Source organism: Stegostoma tigrinum, chromosome 38, assembly GCF_030684315.1.
Source record: "Stegostoma tigrinum isolate sSteTig4 chromosome 38, sSteTig4.hap1, whole genome shotgun sequence".
Taxonomy (NCBI): domain Eukaryota; kingdom Metazoa; phylum Chordata; class Chondrichthyes; order Orectolobiformes; family Stegostomatidae; genus Stegostoma; species Stegostoma tigrinum.
Genome location: NC_081391.1, coordinates 24,266,388 through 24,285,761, shown reverse-complemented (window position 1 = coordinate 24,285,761; position 19,374 = coordinate 24,266,388). Strand labels below are relative to the sequence as shown.

The window sequence follows — 19,374 nt, the reverse complement described above, 5'->3', positions numbered from 1 at the left end:
GTGTGGAAACAAATGCTTTAGTGCAACTCGTTGATGGCAACCAGATACTCAACATTAATCTAATCCCATTTGCCAGCATTTGGCCCACATCCCTCTAAACCCTTCTTACTCATGTATCCATCCAGATGCCTTTTAAATGCTGTAATTGTAACAGCCCCCACCACTTCCTCTGGCAGCTCATTCCATACACAGACCAACCTCTGTGTGAAAAAGTTGCCCCTTAGGTCCCTTTTAAATCCTTCCCCTCTCACCTTAAACCTACGCCCCTCTAGCTTTGGATTCCAAGGTATTTGGAAAATATCTTGGCCATTCATCCTATCCATTCCCCTCATGATTTTATAAACCTCTATGAGATCACCCCTCAGCCTCCAACACTCCAGGGAAAATAGCCCCAGTGTATTCAGCCTCACCCTCTAGCTCAAACCCTCCAACCCTGATGACATCATTGTGCATTTTATCTAGTTATTCAAGTTGGTGCACCCAGCTCTTCTCTGTACTCCACCCCCTACCATTTTTTGGTGGATTCTAGGTTTGAGCGGGTAGAAGAGTGCACGGAACTGGACACATTGTGTTGTAACTCATTTTGAACAATCCCTTCCACATGCTGATTTGTGCTTCTCTTTGCCCGGAACCATGCGATTTTTTTTCCTCCTTTTTGTGAGTGTGTGTGTATATGAGCGGTCTAATTGCGATGTGAGGGCTGCATTGGGAGCTGTGGGCACGTACAGTTAGAGTGACGAGGAACGCTAGGGAGGAAGAGTAACGCCTCTTTTGTGCTCTGGAGACTGGGAGCTGTTCTTTTCAGTTACCGAGAGGAATCGAGGAAAGGAGAGAGAGATAGGGATAGAGAGAGAACAGGGACAAGAAGAAGGTGAGGGGGAAGAAAGAAAATCAGGAGGGAGGGAGAAAGAGAGAGAGAGAGAAAGAATGGGTCCCAGGAGCAAGCCCTGTCAATAACATCGTTTAAAAAGGAGCTGTCCATTTCAGCACCAGCGCCGGGCAGTCAAATGCCTTCACTAAACATGAACTACAAGGCGTTCAGCCGCTGTCCTCTTCGAGACTAAGCTCAGCCAGAAAGAAATATCTATGTCCAACCCCGTGCTTGTCTGAGAATAGAAGAACTGCGAGGATTTCATGGCGTTGGGAGCAAATCTGACCAAGACTGAAGACGGCTGCGTTATTTGCCGAGACTCTGAACAGGAGCTGTTCCAGGGACTCTGCTCCTCACTGCTATCGATCTTTTGAAGCTCTCTCAGAAATAGCCATCACTTATGGAAACTGGGGATCAGAATTTTAGAAAAAAGGATTAACTTATCTATTTTTGGGGCTTTTCTTTGTTTTTTACTGAAAAAATTATAAATATATATAAATATATATAAAGATATATTGGATTGTAACTGAAATTGGTCCCGCCTTGCCCCCCCCTTCTTTTTGTCACTATTCTCCTTTTGTTTCATTTTCGAAAGGGGGGAATCTTTTCTCAACTACCTGACAGAGAAAAGGAGAGAGAGAGAGAGAGAGAAAGTGTGTGTTGGGTCCGAATATAATGACGAAGAATGGGGCTGTTTGATCGCGGAGTGCAGATGCTGCTGACCACGGTGGGGGCTTTTGCAGCCTTCAGTCTAATGACCATTGCTGTAGGGACAGACTATTGGCTTTACTCCAGAGGGGTTTGCAAAAGCAAGACGGTCAGTGAAAATGAAACCAGCAAAAAGAACGAAGAAGTGATGACACACTCGGGATTATGGAGAACCTGCTGTCTTGAAGGTATTTCATCCTCCCTTCCTTCCTCTTCTCCTACACCATTTCTTCCCCATTCAGTCTATCCCTCCACCTCTGTCTCCCCATGTTTATTCTGTATGACTGATAGCTGAACATGGGATGAATAGCAAAGCGGTTGCTCTCAATGGTGCTGTTTGACGCACTCTGCTTCTCCCATTTACAGCATCCACATTCCTGTTAGCACGGGTCTGCAGCGGGGTAACACGCTGAATACTATATATTTCCATCTCCCCACCCCTCCCCCCTCACCCACCCCGAAAAATCAACAGCGCCAATTAATCAGGGGTATTTTAAGTAAACTAATTCGAGTGTGGCAATGGGAGATCATTGAGCAAGGAATTAGCCTGATGATTTTTATGAAGCATTAATGTCTTTTTTTTAATTTGAAAGATGAATGCTATTCTATGTTTTTGCAGTATTTTTGTTCTAATTAAGCTTTTTTAAAATTTTGCAATTAGAAAGGAAACAGCCATTTTGGGTGTGTCAGAACTAATGCTTATCAAAGACAAAATGGGAACATGTTTTTTTAATATATGTATGTGTAGGTTAGGTTTTTAATATATGTATGTGTAGGCAAACAAACAAAACCGAATGTTTCCAATTTCTGTCATTCCGAAGGGAAAAAAATCTTTGATCGAGGAGGGGGAGTGGAGTAGGGGGTTAGGGGAGGATACATTGCCATGACAGCAAGGAATCCTGAAACCTGTGTGATTGCTGGAGATGAGAGCAATTTGGAATTAAAGAAATACTGAGGGACCATCACTGAAGCGGACATTGCAAGTGTTGGAAAGCTAGTGAACGATTTCAAATGGGCGAGATATTTTTGCAAACATGCATTGTTCCAGGAAGGAATTGGGACTTCACATCCCCGTTACATTTCAGTTAAAAAAACATACACATGGGAAATGAAACAAGATGATGTGTGTATGCTGCCTTTTATTTATGGAGTCCGCCCCCGACACTCCCCGGGACACAGGAGTTGCCATTTCATTTTGGGTACAAGTGGGGAACGTAAATAATGTCTGTTCAGTGAATTGAGGTTTGACGAGGCGGCTGTACAACTCCAAGAAGCGCAATGTCATCAATTAGCTCTCGGATTGCAGGGAGCTGGGTGGGTTCGATAATGCCCTCGGAGCCAGGCTAGGAGCCTTTACTGCAATAAACACCCAGAGTTGGGGAAGAGGTGGGGGTTGGGGGTGACATAACGACCCTCTGGTAGAAATCACCTCGCTCTTAAACACAACTAAGTGAAGGGCGCACTCACAGCCTCTTAATGCAGCTACCTACAAAAAATTTCTCTCTGAATCCCCCTTACCACAACACCCCGATTATTCTTCCGCGTAAAATTTCACACAGGATTCAACCTTAAACATGCAAAGCTAAAATACCATGACGTCACCACTCTTGTCATTTAAAAACCCAAATATGACTCATACCGATTGTAAACTCAAATCAAACTAGGGTTTTTCCCCCTTCTTGTTAAAAATCGTTCCTATTTCAAATGTGTCAAAACTTCATCCAAACTTCTAATGTGGTTAGTTGCAGTGCTCGCCAGAGATTTATTTATCCAGGGATTGTGACACAGATTGAACTCATATGGAAGCCTTTTATTTGTCCTGTGTACGTTGCGCCTACGGCAAGGGATGGAATCGAACCTGCAGATTCACACTGGTCTCGGGCTTATTCTGCATTGGTGTAGGTCCGTGCTCTGCGCTTGCTGTACCTGCATGTAAAATATCTGGCTCCAATGTTACAGCAACTCTCCTCACAGGCTGGTGAATGCTAGAGAGAAAGGGAAGGGGGCCAAGATATAGAAATAAAAAAAAGACTGAAACAGCGGGGAGTCAGATTTCAGAGGCTGGCTCTTTGGTTCCCCACTACCTCCACGCTGTGCCCTGCCCGGCATCAGACTGGACTCAACAACCCTCAGGTGTTACAAAGGAGATCTTTGTGTGTGTCTGTCTCTGTGTGTGTGTGTGTGTGTGTGTGTGTGTGTTTGTGTGTGTGTGTGTGTCTGTGAGTGTGTGTGTGAGAGAGAGAGAGACAATTTTCTGCTGACTGGTTCCGGCAGTCAGGGGTTTCTGTGATTAAGACCCAGGGCACATGACATGCAACACCACTATGTGCTCACAGGGTGCAAAATAAAAACACAGCCCCTTCTCCGCCATTCCTGTTTCACTTTTAACATCCATCAAAGTATCTGAGAGATTGCCAGCCGATTTCACTCCGAACTAAAAGTAGACAGACCCATAGTGCTGGTAAATCTTGGGCAAATGTTTACTAGAATTTAGCTCTTTGTTTCAACTTGCAAACGAAAAATTGTAAAAAAAAAGTCAAATGAACATTATTGGTCAATATCTTGTTAATAAGCAGGTTCAAACAGGGCTATACTGTTCCTCTGGAGTAGGTGGGATTTGAACCCATTCCCACAAGCAGAAGACACTATCACTAGACCACAGGGCTCAACAATATAGGCCATTTGCATCCATTTTCATCTGTAAAAGTCTCATGATAGCAATTTGTTGTAGTTTTTATATCAACGATACGGCAGCTTGTTGAATATTATACATCAGCTGTTTGTGGGAAGCTCTGTTTAATTTTACACTGAGTCCACTGACCTGTGGTTTTAATGATGGGATCGAACCAATTATTTTGATGTGTTTTAATAAATTAGGTGTGTGTCAAATGTTGAGCTTGTGGCTTTTGGACAGGTGTTTTGTGTATTCAGGCACATCCTTCCCTGACTCTCTACTGGTTCAAATTGAATATTTCCAGATGATTTGTAGCTTTCAACAGTCAAGATAAAATGCATAGCAAGTGCGCAGTTTTGGGCTGAGGGCTTTTGATGCTTTTAAAGATGTTTTGTGTCACAATGCAACAGAGAGCAGCTGAAGATTCACCAAGGCACAATGTCAGGTTGGGAATAACAGCTACCATCACCTGCAGGGGTCAGGCTTATTTTTGTGAAAATGTTTGGTTCAATTGTTGGTCCCAATGCTGAAGTCACAGAATAGGTACTGTCAGAAAAAAAGGAAGTAGTCACTGATGTTAAAGGGACACTTCTGAGGGTAGAACACGTTAATTGATGGGGACAGCGTAGAAGCAGATTTACTCTATATTTAATCCTGTGCTGTACCTGCCCTGGGAGTGTTTGATGGCGATTGCATAGAGACAGCTTTCTTTTGTGTATAATCCCAAACTGATTTGTGCTGAGGCAGTAGGAACTGCAGATGCTGGAGAATCTGTGATAACAAGGTGTAGAGCTGGATGAACACAGCCGGCCAAGCAGCATCAGAGGAGCAGGAAGGCTGATTTCTGAAGAAGGGTCTAGGCCCAAAACGTCAGCCTTCCTGCTCCTCTGATGCTGCTTGGCCTGCTGTGTTCATCCAGCTCTACACTGTGTTGCCTCTGATTTGTCCTGGATGTGTTTGATGGTGGCAGTATAGAGGGAGCTTCACTTTGCATCTAATCCCATTCTGATTTGTCCTGGGAGTGTTAGATGAGGTAGTATAGAAGGTTTTACTCTATATCTAATCCTGTGCTGTACCTGTCCCAGGTCAGTTTGATGGAGACAGCATCTGCTCTGGGTGAAACCCATGCTATAACGAGCAGCCAAGATTCAGCATTGCAATATTAAGGTTCTTTACCCGATCAGCATGAAAACCACAATGATAATTGCAAGTACACCCCAGGCAGTTATAATATGATCCATTGTGATTGGTCAGAATTCCTGCTTTTGAAGGCTGCATGTTGATGATGATTATGTTAGGTCTGTCGCTGAAAAGCTACAATGTGATGGTTGGTGCTGGTGGATAAACCTAGAGACCCAATGTCCTGGAAAAGATAAAACTCCAGAAACAGGTCTGGTAAATAAACATTGCTTGCTAATAAATCATCTAATTAAATATACTGAAAAGGAGGTACTCTTTTTTTCTGAATTTAATCAAAACTGAAATGCTTGATGTAGAGATATCTGTACACTTGGGAATGTTGATCAGCCCTATGTTGTTTGCTATGCATTTTATCTTGACTGTTGTGGATCAGGCAGCTTGAAAAGAGACATCTTGTGTCAAAAACCCTCTAACAGTGGCTTTCAGTTCAGTCCCAGTGATACCATGAAAAAGGAAGCCGTGGGATGTGTTTTAATGGAACTCTACAACATTATTTCCAAGCGAAAGCTCTCTCTTTCCCTTTCCTTGAATCAACTAGAGTACATAACAATACACAGTGACTAAGTGCATTGGCATGGTCCCTTGAACGAGGATTCCAAGTGCCCAGGGCAATATATCCGTTTCACAGGTCACCACAGCAGCTGGCAGAATTTGAATTTGAAAAAACAAAATATAACATAGAAGTTAGCTTCAGTGATGGTGACCACAACAACTGTCGTTGATTGATGTAAAGCCCCACCTGCTCACAAATGATCTCGAGGCAAAGAAAATGCATCTGCCCTAGTCTCCATGTGACCCCAGGCCATTTGGTTGACTGCCCTCTGAAACGGCTGAGCGAATGTCTTAATTGTACAGGGATAGGTGACAAATATTGGCTTGACAGCACCAACTCTCCATGAATAAATTGGAAAGCTCATGGCTAACTGATGGAATTCCAGCTTAGCTGGGAGACATTCACAACTCAACATGCTTACCATGAGTCTTCAATGCTTGAAAGAGCTTTAGACCTTGCATTTTTGGTGAGTTTTTCGTTCACCCTGTGGTGTATTCTTTCATTTCAGTTGGGTTTATTTTCTCCCTTTAGGCCTCCTTACCATTTCCCTACTTTGTGTGGCTTTTGCCCCAGTCCAGGCTACAGCAGGTACTGATTGACTGTCCCCTATCCTTTCCAAAACCACAGTTACGCTCTTGGAAGGATTGGTCCGGCTTTCACTTAGCAGCTGGTCTTTACGACTGATCTAGCAGTAACCCCCACCCACTTGGCGCTCAGGCGAAGGTGTGGCCATTGTGGAGCCTGTTTGGTCAACAATGTTGGTTTGAACAGAAGTTGCACACTGGATGTGATTCCACCCCTCCCTGGAGGTGGTCAGAACGGGAGGCATTGGACGATTTGAGGGATACTCCTCCATGTTTTGTGACCTGACTGATTAGATGCTGTATCCTCTAGTAGTCAATTGATGGCCACCTCCCCAGCAGGTGAGAAAGTTGGCTAGTTTCCCCACTGGGAAGCTGGGCTAACCTATCAGCTTGCTTGGGGGAGGGGCTGGGGAGTGAAGGCGGCTTAATATAATGGCCATCAGAGGCATGGACGATTTTCAGGCAGGGGGTTCTGTCAAACTCCTTTGCTTTTGAATCCCTGTCTGCAAGTGAAGGGTGTAAAAACTACTGAACCCTCTTGCCATTGAAACTGAGGATTGGCAGATCTTAGGACCCAGAACTGCTGAAGCCTGATTGGCAGATTCGTGGCCTGTGATTCGCTGAGAAACCCAACAACCTGGCTCTTAAGGAGCTGATTGGTGGATGATAACGGGGAGGGTAATAGGCTAGTCATCACCAAACAGTCTTGCCAGCAGACTTTGAGAAAGAATAGAAAACTTCCACCCACAGTTTATTTTCCCCGGATCACCTCAGGGATATTTCCCTTTTTTTTACCTCTCCTGAGAGATTGCGGACTGAGGGGGTGGAGGGGGCTGGTCAGGGTGGGGAAGTGATATGGAAATGGCAGGAATGGCATACTGAGTGTGCTACCTCAGGGTATAACAGGGTATAAATCTAGCCCAGCAGAAAGAATGTCCATTTCTAAAATGAGTTTCACCATCTGAGGACATCTCAGAGTGATTTCCAATCAATGAAGGAAACTTGGCAGCCAATCAGTATGCAGAAAGCTCCCAAAAATAGTCATGTGATAACACTCAGATCCCCTGATTTGGGTCAATTTAGATAAAGGTCAAATATTGTCCTGGACACAAAGGGCAACTTGCCCTTCTTTGAAATAGTGGGTGTGGGGTTTTATATGTTCACCGAAAGGGCAGTTTAACTGTTTATCAGGCAGGCGTTACTTTCAATAGTGCTGCAGTCCCTCACACTTGGGCTGACAGCCTAAATCGTTATGCTCAAACCTCTGAAATACATAATAAAAACCAAAAGAACTGCGGATGCTGTAAATCAGGAACAAAAACAAAAGTTGCTGGAAAAGCTCAGCAGGTCTGGCAGCATCTGCGTTGGAGAAAACAGAATCAACGTTTCGGGTCCGGTGACCCTTCCTCAGAACATGTTATTGTTGCCTCTGAAATGCATCATGGATCCTTAAGCTTCAGAATCAGAGCTCGAGGATCAACACTGTGTATGCTGTATTCAAATGGCTGTAGACATTGTGGGATGTTTTGAGGTCCTGAAAGTTGCTACGTAGCTGCAAACCCTTTACTTTGTATCCCCTTTTCATTCATAGACATCCTCCACATGGGTGTGGTTAAGCTAATCTACAGAAAGGGAGGGTTGGTGCTATGGAGATAATGTCAGTGTGGACAAGGGTTTGATTTCTGACCATGGTAGATGGTGGAATTTGAATTTAGTAAAAATTGAATTAAAAGCTGATCCAGAGGTGATAGTGTTATTAACGAAGTGTGGAGCTGGATGAAAACAGCAGGCCAAGCAGCATCTTAGGAGCACAAAAGCTGACGTTTCGAGCCTAGGCCCTTCATTTGTTGTAAAAATTCACTTGCTTCACTAATACCTTTTAGGGAAAGAAATATGTTGTCCTTACAAGGTCTGGTCTGTATGTGACTCCAGACCCGCAGCAATGTTGTTCATTCTTACCTGCCCACTGGGCAGTAGGTGCTGGCCTCTCTAATATCCCTCGAACAAATGAATAAAAAAATACACAGGAGTAGATACTTCCCGGCTAATTTCTTTGAGATGTGATGAATTTGGGTCAGTCTAGATCGCCTTATTTTTGTGGGAAATGGATGCACAATTGTTATGGTCTGAAGTAACCTTGCTAATGAACTTGATAACAGTGCGTTGCATTTATGTGCACCTTTCACTGTATAAAATACTGCAAAGAAGCTTTGTAGGAGCATAGCAGAAAATAAAATTGATACTTAACTCCATAAGGAGGTATTTGGCCAGACCACTGAGATGTGTTGGTTCAAGAGGAAGGTGAAAACGAGCATCTTATTGGAATCCAACAGGCAGGCAGGGAGGGATGGGACCGAATTTCAGAGTTTATAGTCCATGCTCCAAGCTGCCAGTGGGGAATCATTAAAATGGGTGAAATACACGACATCAACATTGGATGGATGTAGAGATGTTGAAAGATTGTCGGGTTGAAGGAGCTACAGAAATAAGGATGGGCAAGGCCATGGAGGGTATTCAGAAACCAGGATGGGTATTTTAAAACTGAGATATTACTGGACTGGGAGCTGATTTGGGTCAGTGAGTATAAGCCGAACAGGCTCCACCCTCGGGTGCCTGTCTGCGTGGGGTTTGCACATTCTCCCTGTGTCTGCGTGGGTTTCCTCCCACAGTCCAAAGATAAGCAGGTTAGGGTGGATTGGCCATGCTAAATTGTCCCATAGTGCTCAGGGATGTGCAGCTTAGGTGGGCAATGGGAGATGGGTCTGGGCGGAATGCTCTGAGGATCAGAATGGACGTGTTGGGCTGAAGGCCTGTTTCCATACTGTGGGGATTCTAAGATATGAATCGATGTGTGTTATGTCAGAGGTAGCAGAGTTTCAGATGAAAGGGGTGTGACGGTGGGTTGGAATTTGGGAGACTGGCCAGACTAGACAGCAAAGGAGATGAGCTAAGATAGGGAGGGAAATAAAGGGGGTTTCAGAAATGCTGAAAACTCACAGCTGCTGGCCTGTTGGTTACCCTCCAACATCAGGCAATGGTTATAAACTGACAGGGCAGTAAGTGAGGCCCACTGCGTGGGGTCCTATCGATGGCACAGAATTTTAAAACCTGTATTCGTCAGCTCAGTTAATGGAGGTGTGTTTAGTTTAGACAGGAAATATGTTTTATTGTAGTATTTACTGTGCAAATTATTGACCTTGAGTGACAGAGCTGGGGAGAGGTGGGAGAGTGGAGGATTGAACTTGCATTTTTGGATTTTGGTGACACTTGTTAGGAAATCTAGTACAGCTCGCTTTTCACTGTGAGAACCTGGGACAGACGCCAGTAACAGCTGCACTCTATACAGCATCTGATTGTCAAAAGATGGACTTTAGTTGTAAACAGAATAAAACGCTCGATTTTCCGAGGAGCTGACATAATGTTTGAACACTGAGCCCACAGTAAAGCCTGGTTTATAGCCATCAGGATAATAGACTTGATTACTAGAGCTAAAAGGGAATGACAAAGGGTTCCTCTACTCTCTATGCATTAAGACAAAAGTGGTCATGTCATATTAACAAGATAGGAACAGGAGTAGGCCATTCAGCCTACTGGGCCTGCCTTGCCATTAAATACAAAATTTGAACCTTTCAATATCTTTTAGCCTCCCCATAACCCTGCATGCCACTGGAAATTGTTAAACTGTTCATATAATTTCTGTCTTAAAGATGGTTTATCAGTGCGCATGTGTTCAAATGATACCAGAGCACATGTCATGGCTATTTTGTAAACGACTCCAATCCACCTCTGTTGGCTCAGAGTTAGACTGGAAATAGGCTGGTCTGACTGAATATAAATTCATTTTATCGTTTAGATTGAGTGCATCTTGCTCTGTATTAACCTTGTGCATTGCTCACTGTTTCACTGCTGTGTTTATAAGGAGACATGAAGTAAATGGCAATACTGCTGAATGAAGAATTTCGTGCCTATCGTATATGAAATGTTCAGCTGGATTTCAAAAAGTGTGTACCTGGTTTAAAAATAAAAGCGCTATCAATCCCATGGATCAAGATGTGTCGAATCCGTGGTCATCTGAACTTTTAATATCCTCAAGCAATAGAACATTTTTAATGAAGATAATGTCCTCTGTGTGAGATTCTTCTTTGTAAATGACTAACCTGAGTGTTGCATACTCAAAAATACAGTAATGAGAAGTAAACAAGACGGAGATGAGCTCTCCTTGTCTATTGTAATCAGTCATTCTATACCATGTGAGTGACTGGGGAATGATCCTGTAGAATGTGAGTGACTGGGGAATGATCCTGTAGAATGAGAGCGACTTGGTATGATCCTGCAGAATGGGAGTGACTGGGGAATGATCCTGTAGAATGGGAGTGACTGGGGAATGATCCTGTAGAATGAGAGTGACTTGGGTATGATCCTGTAGAATGGGAGTGACTGGGGAATGATCCTGTAGAATGTGAGTGACAGGGGAATGATCCTGTGGAATGGGAGTGACTGGGGAATGATCCTGTAGAATGAGAGTGACTTGGGTATGATCCTGTAGAATGTGAGTGACTGGGGTATGATCCTGTAGAATGTGAGTGACAGGGGAATGATCCTGTGGAATGGGAGTGACTGGGGAATGATCCTGTAGAATGAGAGCGACTTGTGTATGATCCTGAAGAATGGGAGTGACTGAGGAATGAGCTCTTAGAATGTGAGTGACTAGGGTATGATCCTGTAGGATGTGAGTGACTGGGGTATGATCCTGTTGAATGAGAGTGACTGGGGTATGATCCTGTAGAATGAGAGTAACTGGAGTATGATCCTGTAGAATGTGTGTGACTGGGGAATGATCCTGTAGAATGAGAGTGACTGGAGTATGATCCTGTAGAATGTGTGTGACTGGGGAATGATCCTGTAGAATGTGAGTGACTGGGGCATGATCCTGTAGAATGAGAGTGACTGGGGAATGATCCTGTAGAATGAGAGTGACTGGGGTATGATCCTGTAGAATGTGAGTGACTGGGGAATGATCCTGTAGAATGTGAGTGACTGGGGTATGATCCTGTAGAATGAGAGTGACTGCAGTATGATCCTGTAGAATGCGAGTGACTGGAAAATGATCCTGTAGAATGAGAGTGACTGGGGTATGATCCTGTAGAATGAGAATGACTAGGGAATGATCCTGTAGAATGAGAGTGACTGGGGAATGATCCTGTAGAATGAGAGTGGCTGGGGTATGATCCTGTAGAATGAGAATGACTAGGGAATGATCCAGTAGAATGAGAGTGGCTGGGGAATGATCCTGTAGAATGAGAGTGGCTGGTGTATGATCCTGTAGAATGAGAATGACTGCGGTATGATCCTGTAGAATGAGAGTGACTGGGGTATGATCCTGTAGAATGAGAGTGACTGGGGTATGATCCTGTAGAATGAGAATGACTGGGGTATGATCCTGTAGAATGTGAGTGACTGGGGTATGATCCTGTAGAATGAGAGTGACTGGGGTATGATCCTGTAGAATGTGAGTGACTGGGGAATGATCCTGTAGAATGAGAGTGACTGGGGAATGATCCTGTAGAATGAGAGTGACTGGGGTATGATCCTGTAGAATGTGAGTGACTGGGGAATGATCCTGTAGAATGTGAGTGACTGGGGTATGATCCTGTAGAATGAGAGTGACTGGAGTATGATCCTGTAGAATGTGAGTGACTGGGGTATGATACTGTAGAATGAGAATGACTAGAGAATGATCCTGTAGAATGAGAGTGACTGGGGAATGATCCTGTAGAATGAGAGTGACTGGAGTATGATCCTGTAGAATGTGTGTGACTGGGGAATGATCCTGTAGAATGAGAGTGACTGGAGTATGATCCTGTAGAATGTGTGTGACTGGGGAATGATCCTGTAGAATGTGAGTGACTGGGGCATGATCCTGTAAAATCAGAGTGACTGGGGTATGATCCTGTAGAATGAGAGTGACTGGGGTATGATCCTGTAGAATGTGAGTGACTGGGGAATGATCCTGTAGAATGTGAGTGACTGGGGTATGATCCTGTAGAATGAGAGTGACTGGAGTACGATCCTGTAGAATGAGAGTGACTGGGGTATGATCCTGTAGAATGAGAATGACTAGGGAATGATCCTGTAGAATGAGAGTGACTGGAAAATGATCCTGTAGAATGAGAGTGGCTGGTGTATGATCCTGTAGAATGAGAATGACTGGGGTATGATCCTGTAGAATGAGAGTGACTGGGGTATGATCCTGTAGAATGAGTGTGGCTGGGGTATGATCCTGTAGAATGAGAGTGACTGGGGTATGATCCTGTAGAATGTGACTGACTGGGGTATGATCCTGTAGAATGAGAATGACTGGGGTATGATCCTGTAGAATGAGAGTGACTGGGGTATGATCCTGTAGAATGTGACTGACTGGGGTATGATCCTGTAGAATGTGAGTGACTGGGGAATGATCCTGTAGAATCAGAGTGACTGGGGAATGATCCTGTAGAATGAGAGTGACTGGGGTATGATCCTGTAGAATGTGAGTGACTGGGGAATGATCCTGTAGAATGTGAGTGACTGGGGTATGATCTTGTAGAATGAGAGTGACTGGAGTATGATCCTGTAGAATGAGAGTGACTGGGGTATGATCCTGTAGAATGAGAATGACTAGGGAATGATCCTGTAGAATGAGAGTGACTGGGGAATGATCCTGTAGAATGAGAGTGGGTGGTGTATGATCCTGTAGAATGAGAATGACTGCGGTATGATCCTGTAGAATGAGAGTGACTGGGGTATGATCCTGTAGAATGAGAGTGGCTGGGGTATGATCCTGTTGAATGAGAGTGACTGGGGTATGATCCTGTAGAATGAGAGTGACTGGGGTATGATCCTGTAGAATGTGACTGACTGGGGTATGATCCTGTAGAATGAGAATGACTGGGGTATGATCCTGTAGAATGTGACTGACTGGGGTATGATCCTGTAGAATGAGAGTGACTGGGGTATGATCCTGTAGAATGTGACTGACTGGGGTATGATCCTGTAGAATGTGAGTGACTGGGGTATGATCCTGTAGAATGAGAGTGACTGGGGTATGATCTGTAGAATGTGACTGACTGGGGTATGATCCTGTAGAATGAGAATGACTGGGGTATGATCCTGTAGAATGAGAGTGACTGCTGTATGATCCTGTAGAATGAGAGTGACTGGGGTATGATCCTGTAGAATGTGACTGACTGGGGTATGATCCTGTAGAATGTGGCTGACTGGGGTATGATCCTGTAGAATGTGACTGACTGGGGTATGATCCTGTAGAATGAGAGTGACTGGGGTATGATCCTGTAGAATGTGACTGACTGGGATATGATCCTGTAGAATGTGACTGACTGGGGTATGATCCTGTAGAATGAGAGTGACTGGGGTATGATCCTGTAGACTGTGACTGACTGGGGTATGATCCTGTAGAATGTGACTGACTGGGGTATGGCTGATTTGTTTGAAGACAATTGGTCTTCCTCAATTTCAGATTTTAGCAGAATCTCCTCTTGTCTGCAAAGATGGAGTTCTTACCCCTCCCCTCCCCCATCCGAACTATGCTGGATGACAGACTTTGGCTGATAATTGAAGAATCCCAAATATTGCTGCACTTTGCACAGAAATGTCATAATCTAGCTGTGAAGGCTAGAGTTTACGAATAATAGAGATTGTAAAGCGTTTTCCTTGGACTGTTATAAGGAGGTCCATTAGCTCTCAGTCCACCAACACATTGATTTGGAAATTCCTTGTGTACCAACGTAGCCTCAACCCTTCTTTATCTCTCTAGCCTCCTCTACTTCTATAACTCTGTGATGAATCTGCAATCTCTCCAATTCTGGACCCTCACATATTCTGCCAATATTGATCACTTACCATTGACAGCTGTTCCTTCAACCGTTTCAACTTCAGGTTCTGGAATTCCATCCCTGAAGCTCTCTCCCTTTTTGTCCACCTTTTAAAAGCCTCCTGAAAACCTACTACTTTGTTCAAATGGGTGAACATTGGTGTGAGCATCAGGAGTGGCTTTTGGATCTTTTATACCAACCTGAGAGGGCAGGCAGTGCCTTGGTTTAATGTTTTGCCCCAAAGAAATGGTCCCTCAGACAGTGAAACATCCCTGCAATATTGGGACTGAAATGATCAACACAGATTTGGAGCTGCGACCTGAGAACATGGGTGAAACTTTCCCACAAAAACTGAAATTGCTGCAGAAACGCATCATGTTTAGCAGCATCTGTGGGGAGAGTGAAACAGAGTTAACCTTTTGAGCCAAGTGACCCTTCTTCAGAACTATTCTCTCCTCTTCAATATAGATGCTGCCAGACTGCAGAGTTTCTCCAGTAGTTTCTGCTTTTTGTTTCAGATTTCCAGCATCTGTTTTATTTTAGTGAGAAAAGCTTCCAATTGAGCTGTGATTTATCTGAGTTGGAAGTTACTACGGGCTCCAAGTCTAGTGAAACCAGAATAACCCTGGACCTTGTTTGAAGCCCACAGAAGCTGCTGGGTTTTGGCCAATCCCTAGTTGATTTTCTTTCGACACAAGATAATGTAGTAAGCGGCCAGTAGCTCAAAAAGAAATAGTGTATTGCTCGGTAATTGCTGCCCTTGAGTTAAAAGGACTGGTCCCTAACTCCAACCTGAACTGTATTTCTAACACCAATGCATTGTAAAGCTCAAAACAGCAACACAGCAGTATAGCAGTCTGTAATCACTGGTACCTATCACTTCAGTGAACCACAAATCAGTGGCATTAGCCAAACTCTCATTCTGCCTTGAATATTAAATAAGTCTTGCGATGTCAAACTGAGATCGGTGAAAGAAACAATGGGACAGTTGGATGGCTATAAATCCCTTTTAGGGAAGCTGACCTACCTATAAGCAATACCGGCCCCACACCAACCTGGTTGACTCTTACTTGCCCTCTGAAAGCAGCCCAGCAACACTTGGAGGGCCATATTACCACTAGCGATGGCAACTAGGGATTGGCAATTAATGCCAGTCTTGCTCATTCCCAAACTCCTCGAGAATTGGTCCTTAAAAAAGCATATGACTGGCCCTGTGAGAAATGTTTGGATGCCAGATCTTCTTCCAATGTTGCACAGGTATCTGGGATTCACTTAATGAGGTGCTTAATTGCCAGATAAAGGTTCCTTTACTTTTAGAAATGTATGACATGGAGTTTTACTGTTTGAGAGCAAATGGTTTAACTGTAATGCTGACCCCACCTTCCTCCCCAGGCACTGAATCAATTAGAAGAAATATGCTCTTGTTAAAGTTAAGAACAGGCTTATTTTAATTGGAAAATTCAGCTAATTTATGAGGAACCGATTCATATTTCAAGGAAGGAGCCTTGGATTTATTGAGACCTCGGTCCCCAGTCAATCCTCAGCTCTATAATTGACAGAGCTTTCAGCTTTGAACGATTGGAACACTGCTTCCTGCTTCTCTAGCATGGCCCCTTAAACACCTTTGTATTGGTGCTGCTTTGAGTGTGTAGCGAGAGTCATCTGCTATCTTCACCCCATCCCCTCCCACCGGATCCCCCTATTCCCTGGCTGCTTTCTGAGAACCACAAAGGGGACAAGATAACACAGTGTGAGGCTGAATGAACACAGCAGGCCAAGCAGCATCTCAGGAGCACAAAAGCTGACGTTTCGGGCCTAGACCCTTCATCAGAGAGGGTTCGGGTTCGGAGACAAAGGGGACAAACAGGTTGCATTGCTGGCAGTTAGGCCAAGCTTCTAACCCCTTTTCATCGCAGGGAGTGCCTACTCCTGTATCTGCATGGCATTCCAGAGCCAGAGGGCACTGTTTAAAAATAACTGGTAGGCCATTTACAACAGAGTTGAGGAAAAACTTCTTCACCCAGAGAGTGGTGGATATATGGAATGCTCTGCCCCAGAAGGCAGTGGAGGCCAACTCTCTGGATGCTTTCAAGAAAGAGATGGATAGAGCTCTTAAAAATAGTGGAATCAAGGGTTATGGGGATAAGGCAGGAACAGGATACTGATTGTGGATGATCAGCCATGATCATAATGAATGGTGGTGCTGGCTCGAAGGGCCGAATGGCCTACTCCAGCACCTATTGTCTATTGCCTACTGTCTATTGTCTATCCCATTGGCAGTAAAACCCTCCATTGTGTGCCTCCTGGTACTGCCTCGTCAGCATTGTCCTTTACGTATCCTGTGGTTCATCCCATGAAACCTCAACATGACAAAGCTCCGCCACTTTTACTCCCTGCCCCCCTCCACCTCCCCTGACCTCACAGTCCATTCCCCTTCCTTGCTGTTGCTGCCCTGGTCAGCTGGGAACTGATAGGAAACACAACAAGCAACCTGTGCGCAGCAAGCTCCCACAAGCAGCAATAAGGTCATGATCAGTTTGGGGTTGGGCAGATATCCACTGGGGCAAAAGACACACTTTGAAATTGTGGCAGGGGATCTTGTAGATCCACTTCCGAGAGCAGTTTAATGCCTCATCCGAAAGATGGCCATCCAGCACTGGTGTGGTGCTGCACTAGAGCCTAGAGTTTCGCTAGGGTAGGATATGAGTCCATGACCTTCTCACCTGATGCACACTGCTTGCTGGGCCCTGCTGACACCCTGGGGAAATTGCCTGGATAATTAAAAGAGAACAGAGTATATAATGTGTCCAGCACAGGAGGAAGGACAAAGGGACAAGCAGAGAGGAGCCATACAGCCCCTGGAGACACTGCAATCCACACCATAGCATCGTCAAACATTTAATTGAGTTACATTGAAGCGTCTCTCTGCTTCTACAGCAAACCTAGATCTTAGCCATTGAGTGTTTCGCATTCATGGCACAAGCTGTTGTGACCATTAACCCAGGACTGAAGTGAATGCATGGATGAGAGGGCGAAAATTCTGACAAATTTAAACTAAGGTGCAAGTTTTAGAATACTCGAATCCAGCTGGATGTATTTCTCAAGATTTCAACATGAGACCAGCATCCTCCAGCCACCCCAGCCCCATCCTCCTGGACTCGTCTCTCAGTCAGACGGCTATCTCTCTCACTTTCCTGATACATTTACAATGAATGCCTGGACAATACTGAAAGACCCATTCAACCCCATCACTTGGCTCCTGGATAAAGGCAGCCAGAAAAACCACAGCGCCGGTATTGCGATAAGGAATTAATTGGTTTATCATTCATTCTCAGAAGGTGGGCATCGCTGGCTGGGCCCAGCATTAATTGCCTGTCCCTAGTTGCCCCCTTGTGAAGGTGGGGGTGAGCTGCCTTCTTGAGCCACTGCAGTCCATATGCTGTAGGTAGACCCACGATGTCCTAAGGGAGAGAATTCCAGGATTTTGACCCAGCGACAGTGAAGGCGTGGTGATATTTTTCCAGGTCAGGATGGTGAGTTGTTTGGAGGGGAACTTGCAGGGGGTGATGTACGTCATCTAGACGGTACATACTGAAGTCACCGTGCATGATGTAGGCATAATCATCAGGACATGAGACAAATGTTCGGAAGTAGGCCATTCAGCCCATCATCTCTGCTCTGACCTTAACGAGATCATGAGTAATCTGGTAATCTTCAACTCCCTTTCCTGCCTTATCCCAACAACTTCTGATTCCCTTCCTGATTAAAAACCTGTCTAGCTCAGCCTTTAATATACTTACTGATACAGCCTCTACAGCCTTTTGTGTTAAAGAATTCCATAGATTCCTTACCTTCTGAGGGACAAAATTCCTCCTAATCTCTGTCTCAAATGAATGACCTCCTACTCTGAAATTATGCCTTCCAGTCCCTGTTTCTCTCACACAGGGAAGCAACCTCTTCATACCCACTCTGTCAAGACACCTAGTTATCTGATATTTTATTCATTCATGGGATGTGGGATCGCTGGCAATGTCAGCATTTATTTCCCATTCCTAATTGCTTAGAGGGCAACTAAGAGTTTACCATATTGCTGTGAGTCTGGGTCTGGAGTCACATGTAGGCCAGACCAGGTAATGATGACAGATTTCCTTCCCTAAAGGGCATTAGTGACTTAGATGAATTTTTACTAGAACTGGGCTACACTGAGTCATACAGGACGGAAACAGACCTTTCAGTCCAACCAGTCTCTGCCGAACATAATCCTAAACTAAACCAGTCCCACCTGCCTGCTCCTGACCCATATCATTCCAAACATTTCTTATTCATGTACTTACCTATGTATCTTTTAAACATTGTAACTGTGTCCACAGCTACCACTTCCTCAGAAAGTTCTCTCCACACGCAAACAGTCCTCAATGAAAAAAAATTACCCCTCGTGTCTTTTTTTCAAAATCTGTCTTCTCTCACCTAAAGATATGCCCCTGAGTCTTGAAGTCCTCCACCCTAGGGAAAAGACATCTCCCATTAACCCTATCTATACTCCTCATGATTTTATAAACCTCTATAAGGTGACCCCTCAATCTCCTACGCTCCAGTAATAAAAGTCCCAGCAATATTGGATCAGCTCTTTCCCTCTGTTTTTATTGAATTGAAATTTCTGTGTCTGCCCTGGGAGGATTCCAACCCATGTCTGTAGGGGTGAAGTTTCCGAATCTTCCAATGACATCAGCATTGTTGCCTACCCTTAATGTTTCAATAAGGTCCCCTCTTATTCTTCTAAACTCCTATGAGTACAAACCTAATCACTCAACATGTCCTCATAAGAACATCCCTATATACCCAGAATTGATCTAGTGAATGTTCTCTGGACTGTCTCCAATGCCAAGATATCGTTCCTGAGATAAGGGAACCAA

The 19,374-nt window shown here is 44.4% G+C and overlaps 1 protein-coding gene across 1 annotated transcript in view; it reads left to right on the top strand.

The window, feature by feature from the left end:
- The first annotated feature begins 703 nt into the window (after positions 1 to 703).
- Positions 704 to 19,374, top strand: part of cacng2a (calcium channel, voltage-dependent, gamma subunit 2a) — a 100,925-nt gene continuing 82,254 nt past the window's right edge. Inside the window, exon 1 of the mRNA XM_048521269.2 lies at positions 704 to 1,767. Coding sequence (XP_048377226.1) covers positions 1,557 to 1,767 — 211 coding nt within the window. The 5' untranslated portion in view covers positions 704 to 1,556. The remainder of the gene's footprint in view (positions 1,768 to 19,374) is intronic.